Source organism: Cavia porcellus, unplaced genomic scaffold (genome assembly GCF_034190915.1).
Source record: "Cavia porcellus strain 051 isolate PalLab524CR breed Dunkin Hartley unplaced genomic scaffold, mCavPor4.1 scaffold_11, whole genome shotgun sequence".
Lineage (NCBI taxonomy): Eukaryota > Metazoa > Chordata > Mammalia > Rodentia > Caviidae > Cavia > Cavia porcellus.
The window spans coordinates 75,781,877-75,806,525 of NW_026947494.1; the positions used below are offsets into that span (position 1 = coordinate 75,781,877).

At 39.8% G+C, this 24,649-nt stretch overlaps 2 protein-coding genes across 3 annotated transcripts in view; both read left to right on the forward strand.

Moving 5' to 3' along the window:
• The window catches only part of Lypla1 (lysophospholipase 1), a 36,456-nt gene extending 25,492 nt beyond the window's left edge, over positions 1-10,964 (forward strand). Inside the window, exons 6-10 of one of the 2 annotated variants that reach the window (XM_063258504.1) lie at positions 2,868-2,941; positions 5,059-5,160; positions 6,924-7,100; positions 7,470-7,528; positions 9,167-10,964. In XM_063258504.1, coding sequence (XP_063114574.1) covers positions 2,868-2,941; positions 5,059-5,160; positions 6,924-7,100; positions 7,470-7,484 — 368 coding nt within the window. In that variant the 3' untranslated portion in view covers positions 7,485-7,528; positions 9,167-10,964. The remainder of the gene's footprint in view (positions 1-2,867; positions 2,942-5,058; positions 5,161-6,923; positions 7,101-7,469; positions 7,529-9,166) is intronic. The other variant, XM_063258503.1, reaches the window with a different exon arrangement.
• A 6,606-nt stretch (positions 10,965-17,570) lies between these two features.
• The window catches only part of Tcea1 (transcription elongation factor A1), a 46,444-nt gene continuing 39,365 nt past the window's right edge, over positions 17,571-24,649 (forward strand). Inside the window, exon 1 of the mRNA XM_003465990.5 lies at positions 17,571-17,755. Coding sequence (XP_003466038.2) covers positions 17,693-17,755 — 63 coding nt within the window. The 5' untranslated portion in view covers positions 17,571-17,692. The remainder of the gene's footprint in view (positions 17,756-24,649) is intronic.

Sequence of the window (24,649 nt, forward strand, 5' to 3'; positions counted from 1 at the left end):
CCTTACCCGTCATGGGCTCGCAGAACAGCAGTTGGTCCTGTACCTGTCTTACGTGGCCTTGAAATTAACATGCATGTCCTAGTTGCCCGTCTCTGACTGCCTATCCATTGCCCCAGGGCAGTTAGGCCGCATAAACGCGTCTATCCAGTTATTAATGAGCATCATAATCCTCTGAAAAATACAAGGACTCACAGAAAGGAGAAGCAATAGGGCAACTAGGGGACCCAAAAGGGGTGCTAGGTAAGGGAAAAGCTCCCCCCCACACACACACATACGAGGAGAAGGGGTTGTGTAACTATGTAACCTTGTTGTGTCGTAGCCATGGCTAGGCCTTGATAAACCGGCCCAATATCTGTACATAAGCAGATATAATCCGATAGGTCCTCTTTTTTGCGATGTGGTCGAATTGCAGCCTGACAAGCTGAGGTTGCATTTTCATAAGCCAATTGTTTAACCAGGGCAGAGTTTGTTTCTGTGGAACTGAAAAGATGCTCTGCCACCTGTAGGAGGCGATTGACAAAGTCCGAAAAGGGCTCCTCAGGCTTTTGTTTTATTTGGGTGAGAGATAAGGTAGGCTCGCCTCCTGAGGGGAAGCCGTTTTCACGCTCTAATGGCTGCCATATTAATCTGGGCAAAGAGGCCCGAATTGAACCGCATTTGGGTCTCTTTTGTGGCAAAATCTCCTGTTCCTGTAAGTATAGCAAGGGTCCAGGGGTTTGGCCGTGCGGCGTTATCTCTGGCTATGCCCTCACATTGATCAAAAAATTCAGATTTCCATAATAGATAATTGCCTCCGGAGAGGGTGGCTTTTGCTAAGTCTTTCCACTCATTAGGAATAATCCAACCCTGAGTCAAAGAATCTAGAACCGCAATGGTGTAGGCGGCAATCGGGCCAGACTGCGGCCTTTAACTCTTTTAAGGCTGTCACGGTGAGAGGTGTGTGTATCCTAACAGCTTGTGGTTTAGTGCCCTCTTTAACATCCCGTGGGGGAGTAAAGGCCTCTGTGACTGGGAACACCATTTTAAGCTGGCTGCCGGAGGCAGGCGCCATTTTAAGAGTGCCACAAGGCATGCCAGAGGCAGGTGCCATGTCACGAACACTATAAAGCTGTGTAGCTTGGAGGGCCTGCAGTTGAATTGAAAGATTTTGGCATTCTTTTTCTAGCTGTATCTGTTTTAAAAGATCCGTTTTTCTTTACTCTAATTCCACTAATGTGCTAGAAGGTTGAGAGCAGATGCTGAGTGCATCATCATAGTCAGGGAACGGCCTAATAGCAGCTGGTGCTGCAACAGAGTCAGGGTGATATGTAGAGGCTTGTTGTGTTGGTTGTTCCCAGTTGACCTCCTGAGAATCAGAAAGGCCGGGGTATAAAGGCTTATATGAATCCCCAATTGGCCATGGAGGCAAGAGGAGTGGCGGGCCGGCATCCTGGACCCTGTTGATCATGTCAACAGGAGGAAGTGGTGGCAGATCACCATGTAGGAGGACCTCTTAACAGGCCATCATCCTCTGCATCTGAGAAATCAGAGGCTTCAGATTTTTCTGAGGTTGGTTTTGAGGTAGAATTAACGGAGTCGCGCAGGGCAGCCTCACCTAGTGCAATCATCTCCTCAATCTAAGGATCTGCATGCTGCTGGGCAAGCAGCTCAGAGATTAAATTCCAGTATGTAAAGGTGGTCACAGGAACCTTTTTCGGACTGAAAACTCTGTAATAATCTTTTAAAGCATCTCTTACTCTATTCCACCTCTTGGTATCTATAGAACCCTCTAGGGGGAACCAAGGGCAAACCTTATGAATAAATTGAAAATACTGTAATAATTCTTTTGTTCTAACCCTTACCCCCCTTGTCTTTAATGCCTTTATAATGCCTCCCATGAACAATTCGTGTTCGCTCAATACTTGACCCATGTCTGGGAAGGGAAATGGGGTTGCTGTTCACTCACCGTGACTCGGGCAGGACGCTGGGTAGTTGTCTGCACAGGCCTCAGTACTTGATTTAATGTCCTATTGCTTTAAGCTTTAATCCTTGATTCAGTTTACTCACTCCTTGGCCGAGGTCTCTGGTTCAATTTGCTTTCACTTTCAGTTTAAGCCGGCTGTCTCGAATGGCTCCCTCATTAACTCCTCCATGCCAGGAGCCCCACGTTGGGCGCCACTTGATCCAGCCTGTAGATCAATCTGTGGGGTATCCCTGGAGGTGGAAAGGGGATTAAATAAAAGACATAGGGGAGACAAAGAGAGATGAAAGCAAGTCGAGATAATCCGATCAAGCCTCCATTTATTCAGGAAGTGATCACATCTTTTATAGGCCAAAGGCGGGAGGTGGGACAGGAAGAGGCTAAGGGGATGAATACAACAGGGTCACTGTCACATCCGGGTATGTGACATAAGCAGGAGAGGATTATGATTAATGTAGGCAGATGCAGTGCCCATAGGAGAGACAGACAGGGAGGCAGCAATGGGCTGTCACTCGGCTCCCTACGTATAAATTGTAATTTATTTAACTATATACCATTTCAAAAGACACTGTTGAGGTGCAAATATACTATAGTTTATTGAAGAAATATAAAATGTACAAGTCAAATTAACCATAAATAAAAGAATATCCATCTTTTGAAGAGAGAGAACTGTTATTACAAAGTATATAACAAGAAATTACTGAAATTTTGAATTAAGCATCATCTGAAAAATCTGAGAAATTTCTGATAAAAATACCTTCTAGTTGTTTATTTATGGAGTCCTTCACGCTTTTCATGCATTTTCATCCTGGATATGTACTGTGTGCTGTGTGGTTATTTTTTTCTTATTTTAAGTTGTATTAATGGACTTAACTCTGAAGGTATGTGATTGACTTTTTGTTTTTAGTGAAAGCTTTAATAGATCAAGAGGTGAAAAATGGCATTCCTTCTAACAGAATTATTTTGGGAGGATTTTCTCAGGTAAGACACAATTTGGTGGTATGTCTGTATGTACCATCTGTGTATTTATCTAGAAGTCTTCTTTCTCAATCCTTTTTTCTACAGAGGAGTCCCTTTTAGAAGATGCTACAGGTTCTTGACTGATGTTAATGCTGAAATAAGTTTGTTTGGAATGGAAATAATCAGTTTCCATTTTGTATGCTTTTATACTTTTTTTGTTTTTGTCTTCTCAGCACTAGCCTTTACTTTTATTAAATAAATTGATTGGGACCTGGAATATATTTCTTAAATTTTTTTATTTTTATTAGTACATATTTGCAGTGTGTATTGACTACAATCATCATGAGTTGGTACCTCTATATAATACTACTTCATTCTTCGTTCTTTTTTGTCCCCACCTTTCCTCTCTTTATCACTTGGTAGACCTGGAATATATTTTCTTAAGTAACTATAATATGCTATAGTTAAGTTTCTGAATTAGCACTCTGCATACCCTTTTAATTAGCCAGAACTCTTAATAATATGGGCTTAAGTTTTATGTCCCAGGGAGAGACTGGTAACAGGAACAGTAAGGTAAATGATACAAGGATTTCTTCCCTTATGGACAGGTTTAGGTATAAATATGTGATACTTGTTTTGGCATCTTTCTTTCTTTCTGAGCCTTTCGTCCAGTCATACATACTTTTTCAACAGTAAGTTTGCATTTATTTATGAGACAGGGTTTTGCTGTGTGGCCCAGGCTGCCTTTGAACTCACAGTGATCCTCCTGCCTCAGCCTCCTGAGTGATAGGATTATAGATGTATGCAGTCATGGCGAATTTTCCCTATAATTGGTCTTCATCTTCAGCTTGGTTTTTTTTGCGGGGGGGGGGGACTCTTTTTTGAGGCAGGGTTTCACTGTATAGTTCAGGCTGATCTTGAACTCACTTTGTAGCCCACATTGGCCTTAAACTCACAGAGATCTTCCTGCCTCAGCCTCCCAGGTGCTGGGATTACAGGCATTTGCCATGAAGCCCAGCTGCACTTTCAGCTTTTTGCCTGTTTCCAGGTAACCTATCTCTCTTAAGTCTTCTAAAAAACAATGTACTGTTTTCACTTACTTTACTAAGGGAAGTTTAGAATTCTGGAATCATTTAGACAATAGAATTCAACAGAAGGGATATGTTGTTGATACAATAAAAAGGTATCATTAATGTGTTTGTTGAAGTAATTTAATATAGTACACATCTTGACATAAACATAGGGACAGAAATTAATATTTGATTAAAAACAAGAAGTATACAGAGAAACTTATTTAAAATTGATTATAGCCTATAGAAACCAATTCCTAAAATACACTTTAAATAAGAAAGAGCGAGCCAAACACAGTGATCAGAGGCTGAGGCAAGAGGATCACAAGTTTGAACTGGGCAATTTAGCTGAGACCCTGTCTCAAAATAAAGAGGTTTGGGGACCTAGCTCAGAGTGGAGATCCTTTGACCCCCTGTGTAGGAAGAAGGAGGAAGGGAAGAAGAGAAGCAAGAAGGAGAAGAGAAAAAAAATAATGCAAAGCTCAGTACCTAGGACCTGAAAACCCATCTGGAATTTTGTCTCCATTTTCGTCTGTTTCCTACTCATCTGCTTTATTTGTCTCTCCATCAAATGGTGGCCTTCTTAGCTGTTACATGCTGTAGCCTGTAGTGTTTCCAGTTGTTAAATTTACATGTTACAGTTTCAGTTACACAGAATCTGCCCAGCAGTCACTGAATCCCAGTCCCACAAAGGGTTATACTTTCTGGAAGGAGGAAAAACTCTCATATTCTCCCAGGATGGTTAGTGATGGGACACCTGGGTGGCTGGTGGGAAAGTGGCTCCCAGGATGTGGTGTCCCAGCCGCGTGCGATGCTAATGGAGACGGTCTGCTGCGCAGTCCTTGTTATCTTGAACTTCTGTTGCAGAAAACAGCATCAGCAGTTGGTATGCACTTTTTGGTGTAAGGAACTGTGCTTTATGAGGGTACATTCTCATAGTTGTGGATTTGATTTGACATCAGCCACCCCGTATGATTTTCTTATGAATAAGCCGTAACAGTTAGAGATCTTTTATATTGTTCTTGGCAGTGTGTGCGCTCCATTGATTTCCCCCTGCTTTCTTTCCAGGGCGGAGCTTTATCTTTATACACTGCTCTGACCACACAGCAGAAACTGGCGGGGGTCACCGCACTCAGCTGCTGGCTTCCACTTCGGGCTTCATTCCCACAGGTAACCTGCTTGATACCAAAACATGAGATTATCGAGCTAAAAAGTAGCAGGTAATATTGGGCAAAAGTCATCTTTTTAAATTTTAGTAAACTTGATGCAAAGTATGTAATTCCCATTTTCTCCCTGGCCCATGAGCCCAGCCTACGCTGGCTCCTTCGTTATGGTGGTGAACCTGCACTCACACGTGGTCACCAGCCGAGTCTGTAGTTTACCTCAGCTGTCTTCTTTTGTTACAAGAATCTGCTCTAGACTTTTGTGTTGTGTTACTAGGTTTTATTTGTACACTATACTGTCTATATGAGTTACATAGAGTAGAATAAAAAACCTTGTGATAAATGTGGTTACTGAAGATTTGATATATTGTAGGATATATGTGAAAATCAAGGCTTTTTTAACTTCTAGATTATTGATTGATTCATGATTGATTTTTTTGATACTGGGGATTGAAGTCAGGACCTCACATTTACCAGACAAGTGCTAGAACCTCGAGGCTAAATCCCTGGCTTTATTTTTTAATAAAATTTATTGGAACATTTTAGATATACATAATGATCAGATTCATCATAGGGAATTTGTGCCCGTACATGATATATCTTGATTCTTTTTTTTCCCACTCCTCTCCTCTCCTTTCAACCCTCCTTTCCCTCCCTATTTACAAAAGCTTTGTTTCCATTTTTTGTTCTTTTCTCAGCTTTTTTCTTTCTCTTTCCTTTCTTTCCCCCTTCCTAGTTTCCTTCCCATTTGAACATTTTCTTCCATTTCACAATATCTGTTACACATTTTTGTTTTAAGGTTGCTTTTAATAGATAGAAATACTAGCTGGGGTGGTGGCTCATGCCTGTAATCCCAGCACTCGGGAAGTTGAGGTGGGAGGATCGTTGCGAGTTCGAGACCAGCCTGGACTACAAAGTGAGACCCTGTCTCAAAAAAGACAAAAAAAAAAAAAAAAGAAATACTTTTTAGCTGGGCACTGTGGTGCACACCTGTCATCCCAGCCCTTGGGAGGTTGAAGCAGAAGGATCACATCAGAAGTTCCAGGCCATCTTTGGCTACCTAGTGAGTTCAGACACACCCTGGATTACTAGAAGACTCTGTCTCAAAACAAAACAAAAAAACCCTTTTAAAAAAATGTTTAATATATTCATTGTTTGGACTGGGGTTTAGTTCAGCGGTGGAGAGCTTGCCTAGTATGTAGCCTTAGTATGAGATAGATAAATGGATGGATAGATGAGTTGGTGGATGAATGAATGGATGGATAGGTCTGTCTTCTATCTGTCTTTCTACCATCCATCCATTTAAAACCACACCTCTAGTCCTGAGTTCATTTTTGAATCTAGAGAGTTGTGGGCTTGCTACTATTTCATAACTTGGTGTCTTATATGTAATAGATATTGTTTACCAGCTCTCTTACTTATATAAATCGGAAACTGAGAAAATATCATGGTGAAAGTTATTGATTACCTCCAATATCAAGACTGAAAATATACAAACAGATTAAGATATAACTGGATTCAAGAAATAAATTCATTAGAAAGATATGTATCTATAAGACAAAGTAATTGTGTATTCTGTAGAAGTTTCAATAAAGGGATATGAGGAATATAAGATGGGAGAGATTTTATTTCTTTGGCCAAATATAACCTCAAGTGTAAATAATACATGTATGTACATGTCTAGATACAGTTTTAAGTTTTAAATGTTCAGCATAATGCTTTATACACTTGATTAAGTAATACCAGTTTTTGTTTTTTGTGTTTTTGCAGGGTCCTATCAGTGGTGTTAACAAAGATATTTCTATTCTCCAGTGCCATGGAGATTGTGACCCTTTAGTTCCCCTGATGTTTGGTTCCCTTACTGCTGAAAAATTAAAATCGCTGGTAAATCCAGCCAATGTAACCTTCAAAACCTATGAAGGCATGATGCATAGTTCATGTCAACAGGTAGGTGTTTAGAGCAGTGATCTAGCTAGAGTTTCAACATCTTCTACGTGATGTTTTCAAGATGAATGACATTTGATGCTTGGGGATATAAAGGAATAAATATGAATTCATATCACAATATAGGTTATTGAGACTTTTAATGACAGATTATTCAGTTAAATTCAACAAATATCTGATTATTGTATGTAATCACTGTACATAATTCAAGGACAAGTAGTATTCTATTAATTAAAAGTTAAGATACAGTATAATAGGTGAGAAAGTTGTATATGCAAGAAGCTGTATAGGAAACAGAATTTGATATGTATTGTATTAGCAGTTTTTGAAATATGCCCTAAAAAACTAAGAGGGAGATTAATTTTCTCTTAGACACTGAGCTTGTGATGAAAGAGCAAGGGATTGAAGAATGAGGAGGATCTGCATGGCAGGTATGCAGGAAAGGGGCTGTGAGGCTGGAGTCTTACAGAAAGCCAAATGTCACAGGGTAGCAGACGTAGGGATCAGGGTCTTAGTTGTAGGAAGTTTTTTTGTTGTACTGAGGAGGGAGTTTTTCTCTAGGCAGCAAGGATAGGGTAGGAAATGGAACAGAGGCCATGTGTATAGACCTTTATAAAAGATTCTGATAGAAGAGTAGGAAGTCTATGAGCAGGGAGAGGGACAAGGGTGCAGTAAGGAGAAGATAACTGGTAGAAAGTGTTAAACGCAACATGTAATAGAACAAGGGCCATGCCTTAAAGAGGGGAAAATACTCTGGAATCAAGATGGAAGAGGATAGATAAATATAAACAAGGGATGCTGACGGATACCAAAGAGAGTTCTTGGGTACTTACATTCAATGCTCTTTATCCTTTCCGTAAAGTAGGAGACGTGGTCACTTGATAGAGAATGTAGGAGGCCTGGCTAGTTTCAGGGGCTTGAAAAGGTCTAGAATAAAACTTGGTAAAATTGTTAAACAGTGAGTAGTTGAAGCCAACAACACTTTTTTTTTTTTTTTTTTTGTCTTTTTCATTTTTATTGGTACCAGGGATTGAACTCACGACTGCCTGCTCACAAGGCAGGCGCTTATGCCGCTGAGCTAAATCCCCAGCCCCAACAACACTTTTTTACAACGCCCTCAGAATGGTTAAATCATTTGCTTTAGGAGTAGAGGATGTGGGTAGGAATACAGTGTATTGAAGAAGATGAGGGAGCCTAGGATCCTGAGGGTCTCTGCTAAAATGAAGAACTGAAGTATTGAATCCAGTAAAACAAAAGGGAAAAGAACTAGGACTGTGACTTCCCAGCAGTGTGTCACAAGTTTCGTCACGTAGGTGAGTGTTGTAGGGTGACATTCGAGGACACTAGATTGAATGGGTAGCAGCAGTAAGTGAGGCGTTGGGAGAGGCAGTGTCACAGGAACTAGCAGGACTTCAGCATGTTTGTAAAGTGAAACATTTTCATGGCAAGGCTCTTTTCTGAGCAACTAGAAGTTTGAAGATTATGCACATGGCTCCTTTGTGGAGTGGTAAGGCCTTGCAGTTCAAGAGCTGATGGTAGAGGTAAGAAAACTAAGCCAGACGTGGGAGTTTTCCAAGAGAAAGTCTAAAGTGTCTTCTATAATAAACTCTTGGTGTATTCATGTTCACATCTTTCCAGCGCTGATGTTAATTATATGCATTTCATCTGAAAGGCAAAAGTAGTTGTAGCTATGAATTTAGCATTTTATTCTAATAAGAAATTAGGCATTTTCACTGACATTTAGTTGTCAGTAATTGTGTACTTAATGACTTCTCAGAGTAGGTACTAACACTTCTATACTTCCTCACTCCCCTGTGTTTCATTTAAGTGTGGGAAATACATGCAGTTTTCATGGGACTAGATAATAGATGGGTGTTATTTCAGTGTAAAATAACAGACCTCATAGAGAATGTTAAGAAATTTCTACTGCAGCCTCATTTTTGTCTTTTTATTGTAGTAGTAAAAGTGTGGTTTCTTTTTATGTAGCATAGATTTTGCTAATGACATTTTAATGGAGATTCAGTTTCTGACTTATATAGCTGCTCATTAAATCACTTTATTCCGAACAGGAAATGATGGATGTCAAACAATTCATTGATAGACTTCTACCTCCCATTGATTGATGTCACTCAGAGGCCTTGTGGAGAAGTACACCAGCAGCATTGTAGTAGAGAATGAACCTTTCCCAAGCCCAGTCTTAAAACTTCTAATGTTTGCAGTGTTAAAATGTTTTGCAAATACACATCAATGATACATAATAAATAATGTTTCCTTGTGGGAAATTTATGATCTTTTAAGTTTCTATACATGTATTTGTATAATGTGATCCAGAATATACTAGTATTAAAATAGGTGAGGCAGCTAGGTTCTTTTTCTCAAATATAATTGAGCAAAATAATTAACAATTGCAACCAGATTTTTTTTTATCATTTGGAAATTACCAGTGTATGAAAATTTGTTCAGGTAAAATGAACAATTTCAGTATAAATGATTTATGGATGCTGTGACTTAGTCTATGGATTTATTCCAAAATGGCTTAGTCACCATGCAGTGTCTGTATTTTTCTATATGTGTTATTATACATAATGATTGTAATATGTGAGAATTAGATGTTATTACATTATTCTTGATAGTAGGGATAATGCTTTTGTCTGTAAAGAGTAACGCTGCTGTCTTCATTTAATGGTCCCTTTATTTGAGGGACCAGGTTTTTCTTTCCGTTGATATTATCTATTTAATATTTTCTCTTTTCAAGGAAAAAAAATTTTATTTCGTGATTATTCTTCATAGCAGACCAAATAATATTCTCTCCTTGCCATCAATGTCTACTGCTGTAATTTGACATTCTGAATTACAGACATACAATGTTCAAAATCTATAGACACTTTAAAAGAAATCAAACAGTACTTAAACTTCTTACATTATATTTTTCAAATCATTATAGTTTAGTTCAAATTTAGACTTATTTAGAATCTTCAATTTTGATAATAAAGCTTATTTTTCTGTAAGCAATTGAATGAATTAGTTCATACTCTGGTATGTACAGAAATATTTAAGACTGATTTTAAAAAATAATTTCTAAAATTATTGGGGCTTTTTGTCATATTAAGTTTACTTTTCCTCTGCATATGTTTGAAACCAACTACTGTAAAAAATGAATGATCTGGCTGGGGATTTAGCTCAGGAGCATAAGCACCTGCCTTGCAAGCAGGCAGTCGTGAGTTCTATCCCTGGTACCGATAAAAAAGAAAAAGACCAAAAAAAAAAAAAAAGAACGATCCATGAGACAAAATTGCTTTATTTTATCCTCCAGTGATCTTACTTGAAATTTTCACTTCACATTATTTCTAAAAATCAGTCTTCTGTGCAAACATAAAAATGGCAATCATTTGATTTTAAATAGTCAAAATTTCCAGATTTATAGTAAAAAATTATTTGAAAACAATTTTATGAATAATAAAGGTTAATTAGAACCCTATAACTATGGTATAGTTACCATACAGTTTAAAATGTACCAAAATGTATGCTTAGTATTTCTGAAGATGTTAATTTTTCTGCTGTATTTCAGCTTACCAAAACAATGTTAAGAACGCATCTTTATGGTGCTAATTGATCATGGAAGTAATCTAGTAATAGACTACATTGGATGTGTATAATGAAGCCATATGTTTATTTCTGGATTTTAAACAATCATTTACTAAGTCGTTCTGCTTTACCTTGAAGAACTGTGGACTTAGTTCAGTTACACAAATCAGTAAGATCTTAGAGCAAAAACAACGCCATTGAAATGTTGTGCTGTAATGTGGGACAATGTACCTGTTTTTCATGATTTCTATCAATATGAAATAAAATTTAATTCTGACTTCACTGACTGTTTTGAGTATTTTAATTTTAGGATTTACTTTGGAATGTGCATCTAATGAAAAGGAGAAAAATAACAATGTAATCACAATAAAATACATTGGGAGAGAAATTTTGATAATAGTGTGATTAGCTTGTAATGGAGTAAGCCCTGAGGAGTGTCATTCAGTTTTAGCCTAATTAAAAAATCGTATTTGGTTTTCATTGTTCCTCACCAATGTAAGGTTATGTGTGTAGTAAACCATTCGCAACCGCGTCCTCAGGTTCCATTCATGGGAAGCAGCCCACTCTGTCCCCGCTGCCCCATCCCTCGCACCACCTGTGGAGATCCACTCTTGCTAGTCTGTCACTGATCCACGGGTGAACAGACAGGTGAGTTTGATTAACACAAAGCAGCAGGGGTCCCCTATGCCTGGTAGGCAGAGGAGCCCCAACCACCTGGCTCTTCCTGCTTTATTCATCCAGACGTGGGAACAAGCAGTTACAGTAACGTAAGATTTTCCATCTTCTACCATTATCCAGTACGAGCCCAGGTCCACAGCCTGCTGCCCGTAGAGGTCCCGACTGCTCCCTGGACTCTGCAGGGGGCCATCGTCCTTGCGTGCTCACAGAGGCGGTCATGGAGGCCTCCGTTCTCCTAACTGGTGTCCCACGTAGCTGTGGTCTTTTCCTTCAATGTAGTATTACTCCCTGGGATTTTAAAATTAGCAGCATACACCTGTTATCCAAATAGTTGTTCTTGTGTTTCACCATTGATGTATAACTTTTACATTACAGAAATCCTTTCTGTTCCATCTCTTACGTAGTCTTTCAGTTTGGCTTTTGAATACTTAAATTGATCAGTCATTGTTTCATTGGTCTGCTTTTTTAAATTTTTGCTTAGTCCTAATGGCAAGAGTTCTATATAAAAAATATTGCATCTGACTTCTACTGTTCAGTAGACTTGCCCTTCACAGCAACACCTTATTTCTTGTAATATATTTTTTTCAGGCCGCCCCACGGTGACCTGCCCCTTCCCACCGGCTTCACTTCTCACCGTCACACCAGTGTAAACCCATCATTAATGGGCTAGTCCAGCATCATATTCCCGTGATGATCCACTTGAATCTCCAGGAGGACATGGACACATAAACCACAACACCAAGTCACAAGCCAAATGAGGGGACCATCTGGTTTTAATAAGTGAACAGCAGGTAACACAAAAGATCAAAGGATGATTAGACATGCAGGAGCTTTTGATAAAATTTTCACCTACTATGAAAATATTAAAGACATAATAAGTGAAAATTATAGTGTAGCTCAGTGGCACAAGTACCTGCCTGGCAATTGGAAGGCTGAGAGTTCGATCTCTGGTACCAAAAATAAAATAAAATAATAGAGCAGAGTTGAGCTGGGTGCAGTAGTGCACACCTGTGATTCCAGCACTTGGAAGCCTGAGGCAGGCATCTCCACGAGTCCGAGGCCAGCCTGAACTATTAGTGAGATCCTGTCTCAAAAAAGGACAAAAAATAAATTAATGCAGATTTGGAAAAAAATAGAAATGAAAACACTGAAAAATTCAGTGGTGGAACCACAGAATATTTGAAACAACATGTCAAATAAAGGTGAGCCAGCTAAATATACTCAGAACATCTGCCCAGGGCAGCGTTAAACAATTATGAAAGTAGAATGTCAATGCGCACAGTATTAGTTTGGAAAGGGTTCACAATACATTGTCAGATGAAAAAACTAATAAGCAGAGAGTTGGAAAAAAATAAGACCATACATCTGACTTGATTATATTTTGTAAAAAATCACATACCTGAAAAATACTAAAGAGTCTAATGGAACATGAATAACAAAAATGTGAATAAAGAGCATGTAGAAGCCTGGCATGGTGGTGCATGTCTGTGGTCCCAGCACTCAGGAGGCTGAGGCAGGAGGCTCACCTTGAGTTCAAGGTCAGCCTAGACTTTACAGTGATATGTGAGAGAGCAAAATGCCCTTGTTACACATAGCTCATCCAAAAGTTTACTGTGTCAGAACATACATAAGGTTACCATTTTAACCATTTTAAGTGTATAAATTCAGTGGTACTACACTCATCACCACTATAACCATCACCATTACCCGTATCTTATTCCCAAACTGAAACTACCCATTCTTCACATTTCCAATCATGTTTAGCTATGGCCTGTCAAATGGATGAGTCAAACTGTTTATTAGACCCAAGAGAACTGAAATATAGCTTTGTAGATTTCACTTGGAACCAGAAGGGAGGGTAAAAGACTACACCAATAAGAAGTTTAATGGAAATTCTAGAAGGAAAAAACAAGTGAGCGAGAAGCACTATTGAATAATAAAATGACTGAAGATTTCCAGACTTGAGGAAATAATGTTTTAGGGGCAGAAATTTACTAGTCAGATAAACAAAATCTTTTTTTTTTTTTTTGTCTTTTTCCTTTTTATCGGTACCAGGGATCGAACTCACGACTGCCTGCTTGCAAGGCAGGCGCTTATGCCGCTGAGCTAAATCCCCAGCCCCTAAACAAAATCTTTTGAGGACACACCAAGAAAAGCCAAACACCACCATACAAAGATGATAATAGTGACCAGGAAAAAGAACCCATTTAAAACAACCACATGGTAGGCTTACGAAAAACACCACTGCAGGTCAATTATGTAATGGAGTAATATTACCAAAGTTGGAGAGAGACTGCTGATCTGGAATTTTCTATAGAAGTAAAGACAGTAAAAGAAACCATTTTTCAAAAATAAATGAGAGTAGGGTGTGGTGGCTCTTGGAAGGCTGAGGCAGGAGGGTCACTGAGTTTGAGGCCAGCTTGGACTATGTAGTGGGTTCACCAGCCAGAATTGCATAGGAAGAACCTGGCTCAAAAAAAAAAAAAAAAAAAAAAAAAACACTATTGAGAGAACTTTAAAAATGTGTCCTTCAGGAAGAAAAGGGGAAGGATAAAAAGAATGGGAAACAGTAGTAAACACTGAAGTAACTAAGCAGTGATGACTGCATAAACCAATAGTAGTTGGGGGCTAAAATACTGAATAGAAACAAAGTACAAGTAATTAATTGGATTCTGTGGGGAGAGGTGTCACACAACTACAGTGCCAGCACCTGGGAGACTGGGCAGGAGTACAAGTTCAAGCCCACCCTGGGCAATCTGGTGTCCTGGGGAGACTGTCTTAAAGCTGAATGTGTATATTCAGAGTATATATCATACATGCCTATATATGTATCTAGAGAGAGACAGACGGACGGAGAGGGAGAGATTTCTGTATATATCAGAATGAAGGCCCCGGGTTCAAATTCCCAAATACTGCCCCTGCCATGGATTTTATATCCTAACAATTCAGATGTGGAAATCAAAAATTAAAATGACATATTTGCTCAAAGTAAGTATTTTAATTAGAAAATAATCAGGATTTGGAAGTTAAACTATAAAACACTGGTGAACTACATTTAAAAAGATCTAGATAATAAGAGATGAACACCATACTAGTGGATTGTGCTACAGCTTGGTTAGGGTTTGATTGCCCCAAGGCTCATTGTGGAAATTTAATCACTTTTGTGGGATATTAAGTGGGTAGAATTAGTTGAGTGTGGTGGCACACACCAGTAGTCCCAGCACTTGGGAAGGCTAAGGCAGGAGGATCAAAAGCTCAAGCCCAGGCTGGGTGATTAGAATTAGGTAAGATCTTTAAAAGACCTCTTTCTGAGTCCTGGGGGCTTTTTAGGGGAGACCAGGGGATGTACACATGCATGACACATACCATCTGGAGACCACCAGCAAGAAGCCATCACTGAATGCAAACCCCCAACCTTGGACCTCCATGTATCAAACCTCTCCCTACTTCAGGTATTCCATTATAGCAACAAAAAAATGCATAGTAAAAGGCAACATAGTAAAGATGCTAATTTTCCTCAACACAAACTTCATGCAATAGCTATCAGAACCCTAATACAACTATTACACAAGAAGATTCAAAGTTGATGTGGGCAGGCAACAGAAGTAGAAGGAATCACTCCACCAGATTTCAAGATTTATTAAATAGTGACAAAATTTATTAAATCAAAACTATGGTATTGGCAGAGAGGTAGACACATAGATTAATGATATAATTCTAAAAGGCACACAGACAATACAGAAAGCATAGTGGGATTTTTTTTTTTTTTTGACAAAATGTACTGAAGCAATTTGATACCCACAAACAACAAAACCTTTCATCAAAACTTTATGCCAGCACATCTGTAATCCCAGCACTCAGGAGTCTGAGGCAGGAAGATCCCTGCAAGTTTGAGGCCAGTCAGCTATACAGAGTTTAAAGGCAGCCTGAACAGCATAGCAAGACCCTCAAAATAAAATAAGACAAAACTTAGACCAGTTGGGTGTAGTGGCACATGCCTGTGTTCCTACACTCAAAAGGCTGAGGCAAGAGGATCACAGTTTGAGGCCAACCTGGACTCCCTAGTGAGTTCAAGGCCCGCCTAAATGATACAGAGAGACCCTGTCTAAAAAAGAAAAAAGACAGCTTGGTGGTGGCACATGCTTGTAGTCCCAGCACTAGAGAGACTGAGGAGGACTGTCATGAGTTCGAGGCTGACCTGGTCTACACAGTGAATTTAAGTCCAGCCTGAATTACTCAGCAAGCCCCTATTCAAGAAACAACAAAAACCTCAAATAGGAAAAACTTTTCCAGATAGAGAAATGGACTAAAAGTGGCTCTAAATTTCAATGTCAAATTAAAATTCTAAAATTTAGAATAGAAACATAACATCTTCAAAGCCTACAGCTTGATGTATAAATATGACACCAAAAGCATACTCCCTAGAAGAAAAAAATTGGATTGGACGTCACTGAAATGAAAACTTTTTTTTTTTTTTTTTGTCTTTTTCCTTTTTATCGGTACCAGGGATCGAACTTACAACTGTCTGCTTGCAAGGCAGGCGCTTAGCCGCTGAGCTAAATCCCCAGCCCCAAAATGAAAACTTTTAAAGAAACTAAAACTTAATTTTGAGGGGACAGAGTCTTAGTGCATAGGTCAGGCTGTCTTCAAATCTGCAGTGATAATTTCTTAACATTCTGGCTGGCCCTGAACTCACTATGTAGCCCATGCTAGCCTCGAATTCGAGATCATCCTGCTTCAGCCTCTGAGAGCTGGGATTACAGGTGCCACTACATCTGGATGAAAAAACCACTTACGGCAGGTATGGTGATAGATATTCTGCAATAGACACACATTCAAAAGTAATAGTAATTACAACTATGAAATGGACTAAAGTTGCCAGTAAGATTAGATGATCAGATTAGACTACCAGATTAGACAAAAGAATGGTATCAAATTATATTGTCACTTTGAAAGACATCTAATATCAAGACTGAAAGTAAAGAGACTGGAAAATACGACAAACTACCCAAAGTAAACTGAATTAGCTCTATTACTAAGAAGTAAAACAAACTTAGGGGCATTAACAGATGCTCCCACAAAAACTTGTTCGGGAATGTTCACAGCATTATTTGTAAGAGCAAAAATGCGGTTAAAAAAAAGTCCAATGTTGAAGAACAAATAAAATTTGGCAAAGCCATAGGATATTCAGCGATAGAAAATGCTGCAGTAGGGCTGCCACAATCTGAATGAACCTGGAAAGCACGCTGTGTTAAGCCAATTACAGAGAAAAAGAGGCTAGTCTACACAGACAGAAAGTAGACTAGTGGTCTGGCGGTCTAGGGCTGAGAGCGAGGACTGGGGGCAGTAATAGGGTGAGACTGGTAATGAGTCTGGAATTCCTGTTGGGAATAACAAAAATGGTTTAAAATTAGGTTGTGATTAAAGTACAACCTTGTGAAAATATACTCAAAACTAATGAATTAGGCTATTTGCACTCATAATGCTACTTTAAATAAAATTCCCATTCATTGAAGCCTACCACCAATAATACTATTTCTAACAGAGATGGCAAACTTTTGACTCACTCCACTCATTTGGGGGCAAGAAACACTTCCTTTCTCTTTAAATTTCATTTAAAAATTATTATTAGTGATGGGACTTATATTGTAGTCAGAAGGTACTGAAATCTGTCGGTTTTTAAAAATAATTTATGTGTGCTAAAAAGTAATTTGTATTCTATTAGGCAAGTACAAAATTTTGTGTAGGCCCATTGGTCAGAAATTGTATAGTTCACTCGCTAAACTGTGATCCTTCTAGCCTCAGCCTCTCAGAGCGCTGGAGCGTTAAAATCCCATTGACTAAAATCGCCCAAGTTCCATTTCCTCGCATTCGAGATTCGTGGCATTCTGCAAGGTTCCAACCTTGCGGCTGTACGCAAATACTGGAGGGAAAACCCCGCCCAGCCGTGTGGCAGTCTCCCGTGCGGAGGCGGGACCAGAAACGAACGCGCGGTCGTACGCACAGCCAGCCCAGGCTCCCTGGCCAGCACCAGGCCGGCCGCCCTCTTTCCGCCTGCTTGGCAGGAGTAGCGGCTCGCCCCGCCCCTTAGCACCATCTGCGGTCGACTGGTCGCGCCTGCACGGCGCGCGCGCGCAGCTCGACTGGCGCTGCCTGAGGGGGAGGGGCGTTGGCCGCCGCCGCGGTCGCGGGCCTGGTGTGTGAGGAAGGCTCGGGCCTGCTGCGTCTGGGCTCCCAGGGCGCTGAGGCGCATCCCTCACCGTCTCCTGTGCCTCAGCTTCGCCTGCTTCGCGTTCCTAGCGGGCTGGGCGCGGGGAAGACCTGCCGGAGCCATGGACGATGAGGTGGTTCGCATTGCCAAAAAGATGGACAAGATGGTGCAGAAGAAGAATGCGGTGAGCGCGGCGGGCGCGGGCGGGCCGGGCCGGGCCCTAGGGCTCCTGCGGCCTCCGCGCCCAGCCCCGAGCCCTAACACCGCGAAGCCGGCGCCGAGGTGGGCGTCCCGGACGGCCGAGAGCGCGCGGGTCCCGCCCTCGGCGCCAGCTCCGGGTCTGGGTGTCGAGGTGACTCCCTGCGGCGCGGCGGGGCGCGTCCCCCTCAGCGCTTCAACTTTGGCGAGAGTAATGCCCAGCCTGACTGGGCTCAGGACTGGGGCGCCCCGACAGCCCTGCACTGTGTGAAGGAATCGGCGCCCGCCGCAGTCGGCAGTGGTGCGCTAGAAGTACGGTGGAAGAGAGCTTTGCTGTCTGACCCTGACGTGGGGCCGGTGGTAGGGAAATCTAGAGCTTGTTTCTGAAGAAGCCACGCGGCCTTTGCTTGCCTCAGAAACGCGCCGGCATGGTCCCATCTAGAAGGGTGGACTGTGCCGTGCGTGGCAGTGGCCGGACGCCTGTGGTTCAGAGACTCTTGGCGGCGGCGGCGGAGCTCAGATGAGAGCGCGCGCCGTTTAGGGTGCTGCCTTGTGCGTGCGTTCCGACAGATGTCACTTCTGGGCACTCTGAACGTGGGTTAAGGTTGTTACTGGTGCCATTATCTTGTCATTGATGTGTGTTTACGTGAACGCGTTCTCGTCGCTTGTGCTAGGTCGTCAGACTAGTTTCTACTATTTGTCCCCCCCGTGTGTGCTGTTTCCAGACCTAGTGCTTCAGGCTCGCTTGTTTCCTGCTAAACTTTCACGATCGTCTTCTCCCACATTTGTTCCTCTGCACCCGGCACATTTTCATTTAATATACTTGGTGTACACGAATGAAATAAATTCCGGGTCAACTTCTACGTGGGGGAAAAAAAAAGATGTATTTCCTAGCACTTCAGAGGTACAACCATGTGTGTCAGAAATGAGTACTATTTTAGATTAAACTAGGAAACAGGCTCTCTACCCGACAACCTGCTTTCCACCTGACAACCAGATGAATTAGTGTTGACACTAAATACTTAAGACTTCATATATCCTCTTTTCCTCTTTCTTGAACAGGTGTATTGCTCGTTAGTTGATTTCATGCGCTGTTAGTTTGTGTTTGCATTTCTTGCCTTTTAAAGTGCTTCCTGTTTGTTTTCTGTTCGTATATTACCCGACCGTTTATTTTTTTTTTTATTGATTCACCCTTTCTTTCCTCACTGCTAATGGTGATTTCCGGTTATTCTGGTAGGTTGAACACTGCTGTTTTGATTAAATTGGGAGATGTTTGCTCTTTTACTTCAGATTCTCGCACTGTAGAAACACCCAAGGAGATACGCCGTTTGGGAATTTGTTTTCTCTAATTCAGTCTATAATGTGTGTTCTTTAATTATCTACATGTTTAGCACATTTTATTGTTTTGTTTTTTCTTTACTTGTTATATATATATATATATATATATATATATATTTTTTTTTTTTTTTTTTTTTTTTTTGTACCGGCGATCGAGCTCACGACCTTGCACTTACAAAGCCAGAGCTTGAACAGCTGAACTAAACCACCAGCCCTAGATTATTTCTTAAAATGAGTAATTTCCTAGTGGACAAGTATAGAGAAAAGTATATTTATCTGCATTTCTCATATTAGTCTTTAGTAATCCAACAGGGAGAGAATGAGGATAAACTGCAAGCAATTCTTGTGACAGTTTTTCATCTCAAAACTAAGTTTTCAAGTTCAAAACTCTGCCAGTATGAAAATTTGTTCCCCCAAAAGAAAGCTAAAATTGAGTTTTTTACTTTTTTCTTCTTTTATTTCCCTGTTTATCCTTTAGAGATTCAGAACAGGCTGATGAAATAAAGAGAAAGGGCAGGATACACTCTTGCTGTCCTCAGAGTACATAATTAACTCACGGATAGCGTACTAAATATTCAGTCATTTAACAGAAGTTAAATTACTTGTTTGGGCATTGTAATAGGATGGTAGATTTGCTTGTTTTCTGTGGTTTCTAGATTTTCTTTCCTGAGTTTTTGTTGATGTTAAACAAGTACATCAAAGTGGGTCTTTAACAGGGTCTTGCTGCAGCCCTGGACAGCTCAGTACACAGGAGGAACTCTCCTAGACTAAAATTCCAGAAGTAGCTCAATGCTGCTTCTGTAGCAGCAGGCCAGCTCAAGCCTGAGATCCTCCTGCCTTAGCCTCCCAGAGTGCTAGACTACAGGTGTGTGCCACCATGCCTGGGATTTTTTGTTATTGTTTGTTTGTTTGTTTTTGAGACAGAGTCTCACTATGTATTCTAGGCTGGCCTTGAACTCATTGTGTATTCCAGGCTGGCCTCAGTGAGCCTGTGGGAATCGTCCTGCTTCAACCTCCTAAGTGCTGGGATTACAGGCCACCTGCCAGCATTTTTGTATTTTGTATTATTTTTATACTATGAAAGAGGAAACTGCTTGAAAAATAATAGTTGTTGTATCAGTTGACAAGTTTAAGTGAAGTTATTGGCTATTGCCTCAATAAAACCATGAATTTTATATTTAAGTTAAACAAAAAGTTACCATTCGTTGAGTGTTTCTGAGCCAGATATTATCAGTACCCACTCATCCAGTTAGAAAGGAATTATCTCCATTCTAACACTAAGAATTTATGACCCTAAAACTCCCCTGAGAACCTTTTTTTTTTTTTTTTTTTTAACTTTCTGTCTCTATTTGCCTATTTTGCAAATTTTGTGTTATAAAAAATGTAACCTTTTTAATGACTGGCTTTTTTCACTTAGTTCAGTTTTTTATATTTTATTTATGGCTTGGTTTTTTTTGAATCAGGATCTTACTGTAGTTCAGGATGGTCCTGAATTCACTATGTAGTGCAGGCTAACCCCAAACTTACAGTGATCCTCCTGCCTCAGTTCTCCCATGTACTAGATTCTTTTAATTTTAATTTTTTTTGAGATAAGGTTTTGCTTTGCAGTTCAAACTGGCCTTGAACGCACAGTAGACCTGCTTCAGCGTCCAGAGTGCTGCAATTACAGGCAAACTGTAGGCATTGTTCCACAACACCAGGCTTCGAGTGCTAGATTTATTTCAACGTTTTAAAGGGTATTCTGTATTATATTCTGTGTCAAAACTTCTTGCTGAGTAGTATGCCACTGTACTTGTGAATATACCACAAGTGGATTAGTAATGGTTTATTTCTACTTTTTGGTTGTATTAATAGGATTAAGAGTATTCCTCTAGGGGGCTGGAGATTTAGCTCAGCGGCATAAGTGCCTGCCTTGCAAGCAGGCAGTCGTGAGTTCGATCCCTGGTACCGATAAAAACGAAAAAGACAAAAAAAAAAAAAAAAAAAAGAGTATTCATCTACCAGTGTTTGTGTGAACACAATACATAGTTTTTTGAGAGAGAGAAGCAAAACTTTTACTAATTTTTTTTGTTTGGGGTTTTTTTGGTACCCGGGATTGAATTCATGACCTTGTGCTTGCCCACACAAGCTCTTATGCCACAGTGCTATTCCTGGCCCAACTTTTAGTAGTTTCACAAAAAAAGGCTTCTAAGGCCATGCTGAAGCCTCAGATGTGAGAGGTAGAAAAATTTCTCATACCTTCACAAATGCAGGAAGCCTCAGGGACTCACTTGATACAGTCTTGGAGAATGAGACTTTACCCCCTTCTTCCCTTATTTACCAATAAAGACAATTAAAGAGTTCACAAACACTGAAAATAATGACAGTTAAGCAGGTCACATAAGAATTGTCTAGATATTTATCACCTAGCTGCATGATTCTCAAAATTCAATGTATAAATTAAGATTCACAGAGAACTTTTCTAGACACTGCACTCTGTGGGTAGGTCTCCAAAATCCAGTTTCCAGAGTGTGGACAGCTACGTATGCTGGCAGCATGCCTGAAATTGCAGCATTTGGAGACTGAGACAGGAGAATCACTGTGAGTTCGTGGTCAGCCTGGGCTACATAATTCAAGTGAGAGTGAGACAAATGGCCCATAAGTATTTGTCCTACTCATTTAAATTACCTTTTTTTAATTTTGATTTTTTGAGACCGGGTCTAGCTATGTAGCTTCGACTTGTCTTGAACTCACTATGTAGTCCAGGCTGGCCTTGCACTCAATGTGATCCTTCTGCCTCAGCCTCCTGAGTGCTGGAATTACAGGCCAGTCTATATTTTCATTTTTGTTGGATACCTAGAAGTAAATGACTGGGTTATGGAGTAACTGTGTTTAATCTCTTTCTTTCCTTCCTTTCTTCCTTTCTTCCTTCCTTCCTTCCTTCCTTCCTTCCTTCCTTCCTTCCAATTCTGGGGATCAAACTCATGGCTACCTGTATGCTAGGCAAAAGCTCTACGATTAATTACATTCAAGTCCTCATTTAACCTTTGGAGGAATTCCCAAAAAATGATTCATTGTATTCCAAAGTACTATTTTATAATCCCACTAGCAGTGTAGGAGTGTTTCAGTTTTGTCACATTTTCACCAACACTTGGTATATTTTAATTGCAAATTTGAGATGATATAGTAAAATTAAGATAACTAGTTTTATAGTTACTAAAAAATAAGAATGTTACTGAAAAATAACAATTTTAAAGGATTGTTTTAAATTTATGCTTAATGTTTTACAATAATGTTTAAACTATATAGTTTTATAATATTACTTAAAATTTATAATTTACTGTTTTCTTTTTTAGGAAAATGAATTACATCTTGTTTTTTTAACCTTGCAATTTCATAAATTCTAAGAAGTGTTTGAATTAATTGAGCTTAAACATGCCCAGTTAAAATTCCTTTATGACTTTTTGAGAAAATTATTATGACAGACATAAAAAACCCATTTCTTTGTATGTGTGTCAGCTGTGTCCTGTGTGTGGGACCTTTTGTGTATTTTGATACTTCATCTGTGTTGATTTATTTGAGCATTTTGCCTATTCCTTAAAGACAGTATGTAATGCTTACTTATATATAAACTAAGCTTGAAAAGCACTGGTAACACTCCCAAGCTCTTGTAAGTAGGATATGACGGGAGCATAGGTTTGAATCTGTGCTCTTAACTGTCAAGTTTCCTGTTGTTTACTCTTCACCTCTCTTTGAAGAGAGCAAGCGATGTTTGTATATTTTGGGAATTCATGGGTACTGTGTTTTGTAAAAGCACAGATAATAGTAGCACCAAGAATGTAATATAATAGTGTGAAAACTATCTTATTTTTCAATCAATACTGTGAGCTAAATATGGCTTCAGAAGTTAGAGTTGTCTTTCTTTCTCTTGTATCATTAATTATAGGGGATATTGCAATCCTACAGACTTGGCATTTGGAAATAGGTGATGGTCGGGAAGGACAGGATGCCCGTCTTGTTTGGGTAATGCTGTTTACTTGAGTTCACACAGAAGCACTGCTACTGGTGACCAGTGGAAGTAGAATGGAAAGAGCGGTGGTATGAGAGTCAGTGCTGGCACTGGTATGATGTCTTGCAGTTGCTATTTCTGCATTTAAGTTTCTTTCTTCTGTTACTGGGAATTTGATGTAGATGCGCAGAGGTTTCTGTTTGTTTTAAAATTCCTTGGGGCTAGGAGTTTAGCTGAGTGAGTTCAGTCCCCAGTACCAAAATAAAATTCCTGAAGTCTCAAAATATTTCTGTCTTGCTCGCTGTTGTAATCTCAGTATACACAGAGCTTAATAGGTAGTGTAAATGTGTATTTATTGAGTGGATAATACGGGCTGATTCCAGAAATGGGGAGATTTCATCTTTTCTGTTCCTATAGTCATATGATCATGTGCAAGTTTCTTAAAATATACTGGCTTTGTTTTCTCTCTTTCTTTCTTTTTGTTTTTGAAACAAGGTCTTGCCATGCAATTCAGGCTGGCCTTGGGCTCACTTTGTAACCCAGGCTAGTCTTGAACTTGCATCGATCCTCCTGCTTCAGCCTCCTGAGATTACAGGAGTGCGCCATCATGCCTGGCTTCATTTTGCAGAATAGAGGTGGTACTAAATTACCTGCATTCGTAACATATATAATAAAGGTGGAGTAAAGTAATATAATGTGTTCAAAGTATTTAGCATAGTGCTTGGCACACAGTAATAAAGATCAGTTGTTGTCACTGAATGTATAATTATATACTTTTTGTCACTTTCACTCATTCAGATCATAGTTTATTTCTTAAGAACTTTGAGTAAAATGTTTATCTTATTTATTTACTCACTTATTTATTTTTGGTACTGGGAATCAAACACAGGACTTAATGCTTGCCAGGCAAGTGCTGGGCTGCTGAGCTATGTTTCTGGCCTAAAATATGTATCATAAATGGTTAGAACACAGTGTAATTACGAGAAAGGTCACTGTAGGTTTAGCCCAGGAGTGCTGATTATTTAGCTTATTCTTTCTTCCATGGCCTCTGTCTCTAAGCCCAGTATCATCAAACAAAGTTCAGCTGGAAAAGGAAAATAATGAAATTAATGTAAGTCTATTTTCTCTTCTTAGAAAATATTTATTTAGGTTTACTTATTTTTGTCTTTTTAAGACAGGGTCTTGCTATGCAATTCAGGCTGACCTTCAGCTTACTTTGTAGCCCAGGCTGGTTTCAAACTTGCAATGATCCTCCTGCCTCAGCCTCCCTAGTGCTGGGATTACAGGCAAGGGCTGCCACTCCTGGCTTTGGAAAGCAATTTATTTTATTTAATTTTTTATTTTTTTGGTGCCAGGGATTGAACTCACAACCTTGAATTTGCCAAGCAGGCACTTGCACTGCTGAGCTAAACCCCCAGCTTTGGAAAGCAATTTAAAAATATGTCACTTTGCTGATGTATTAGAAGAATCAACTTTATGTATGACAGATAGCATAAAGTAATACTTATGACTGACACTGCTTTTTTTTTTTATTATTTATTTTTAATCGGTACC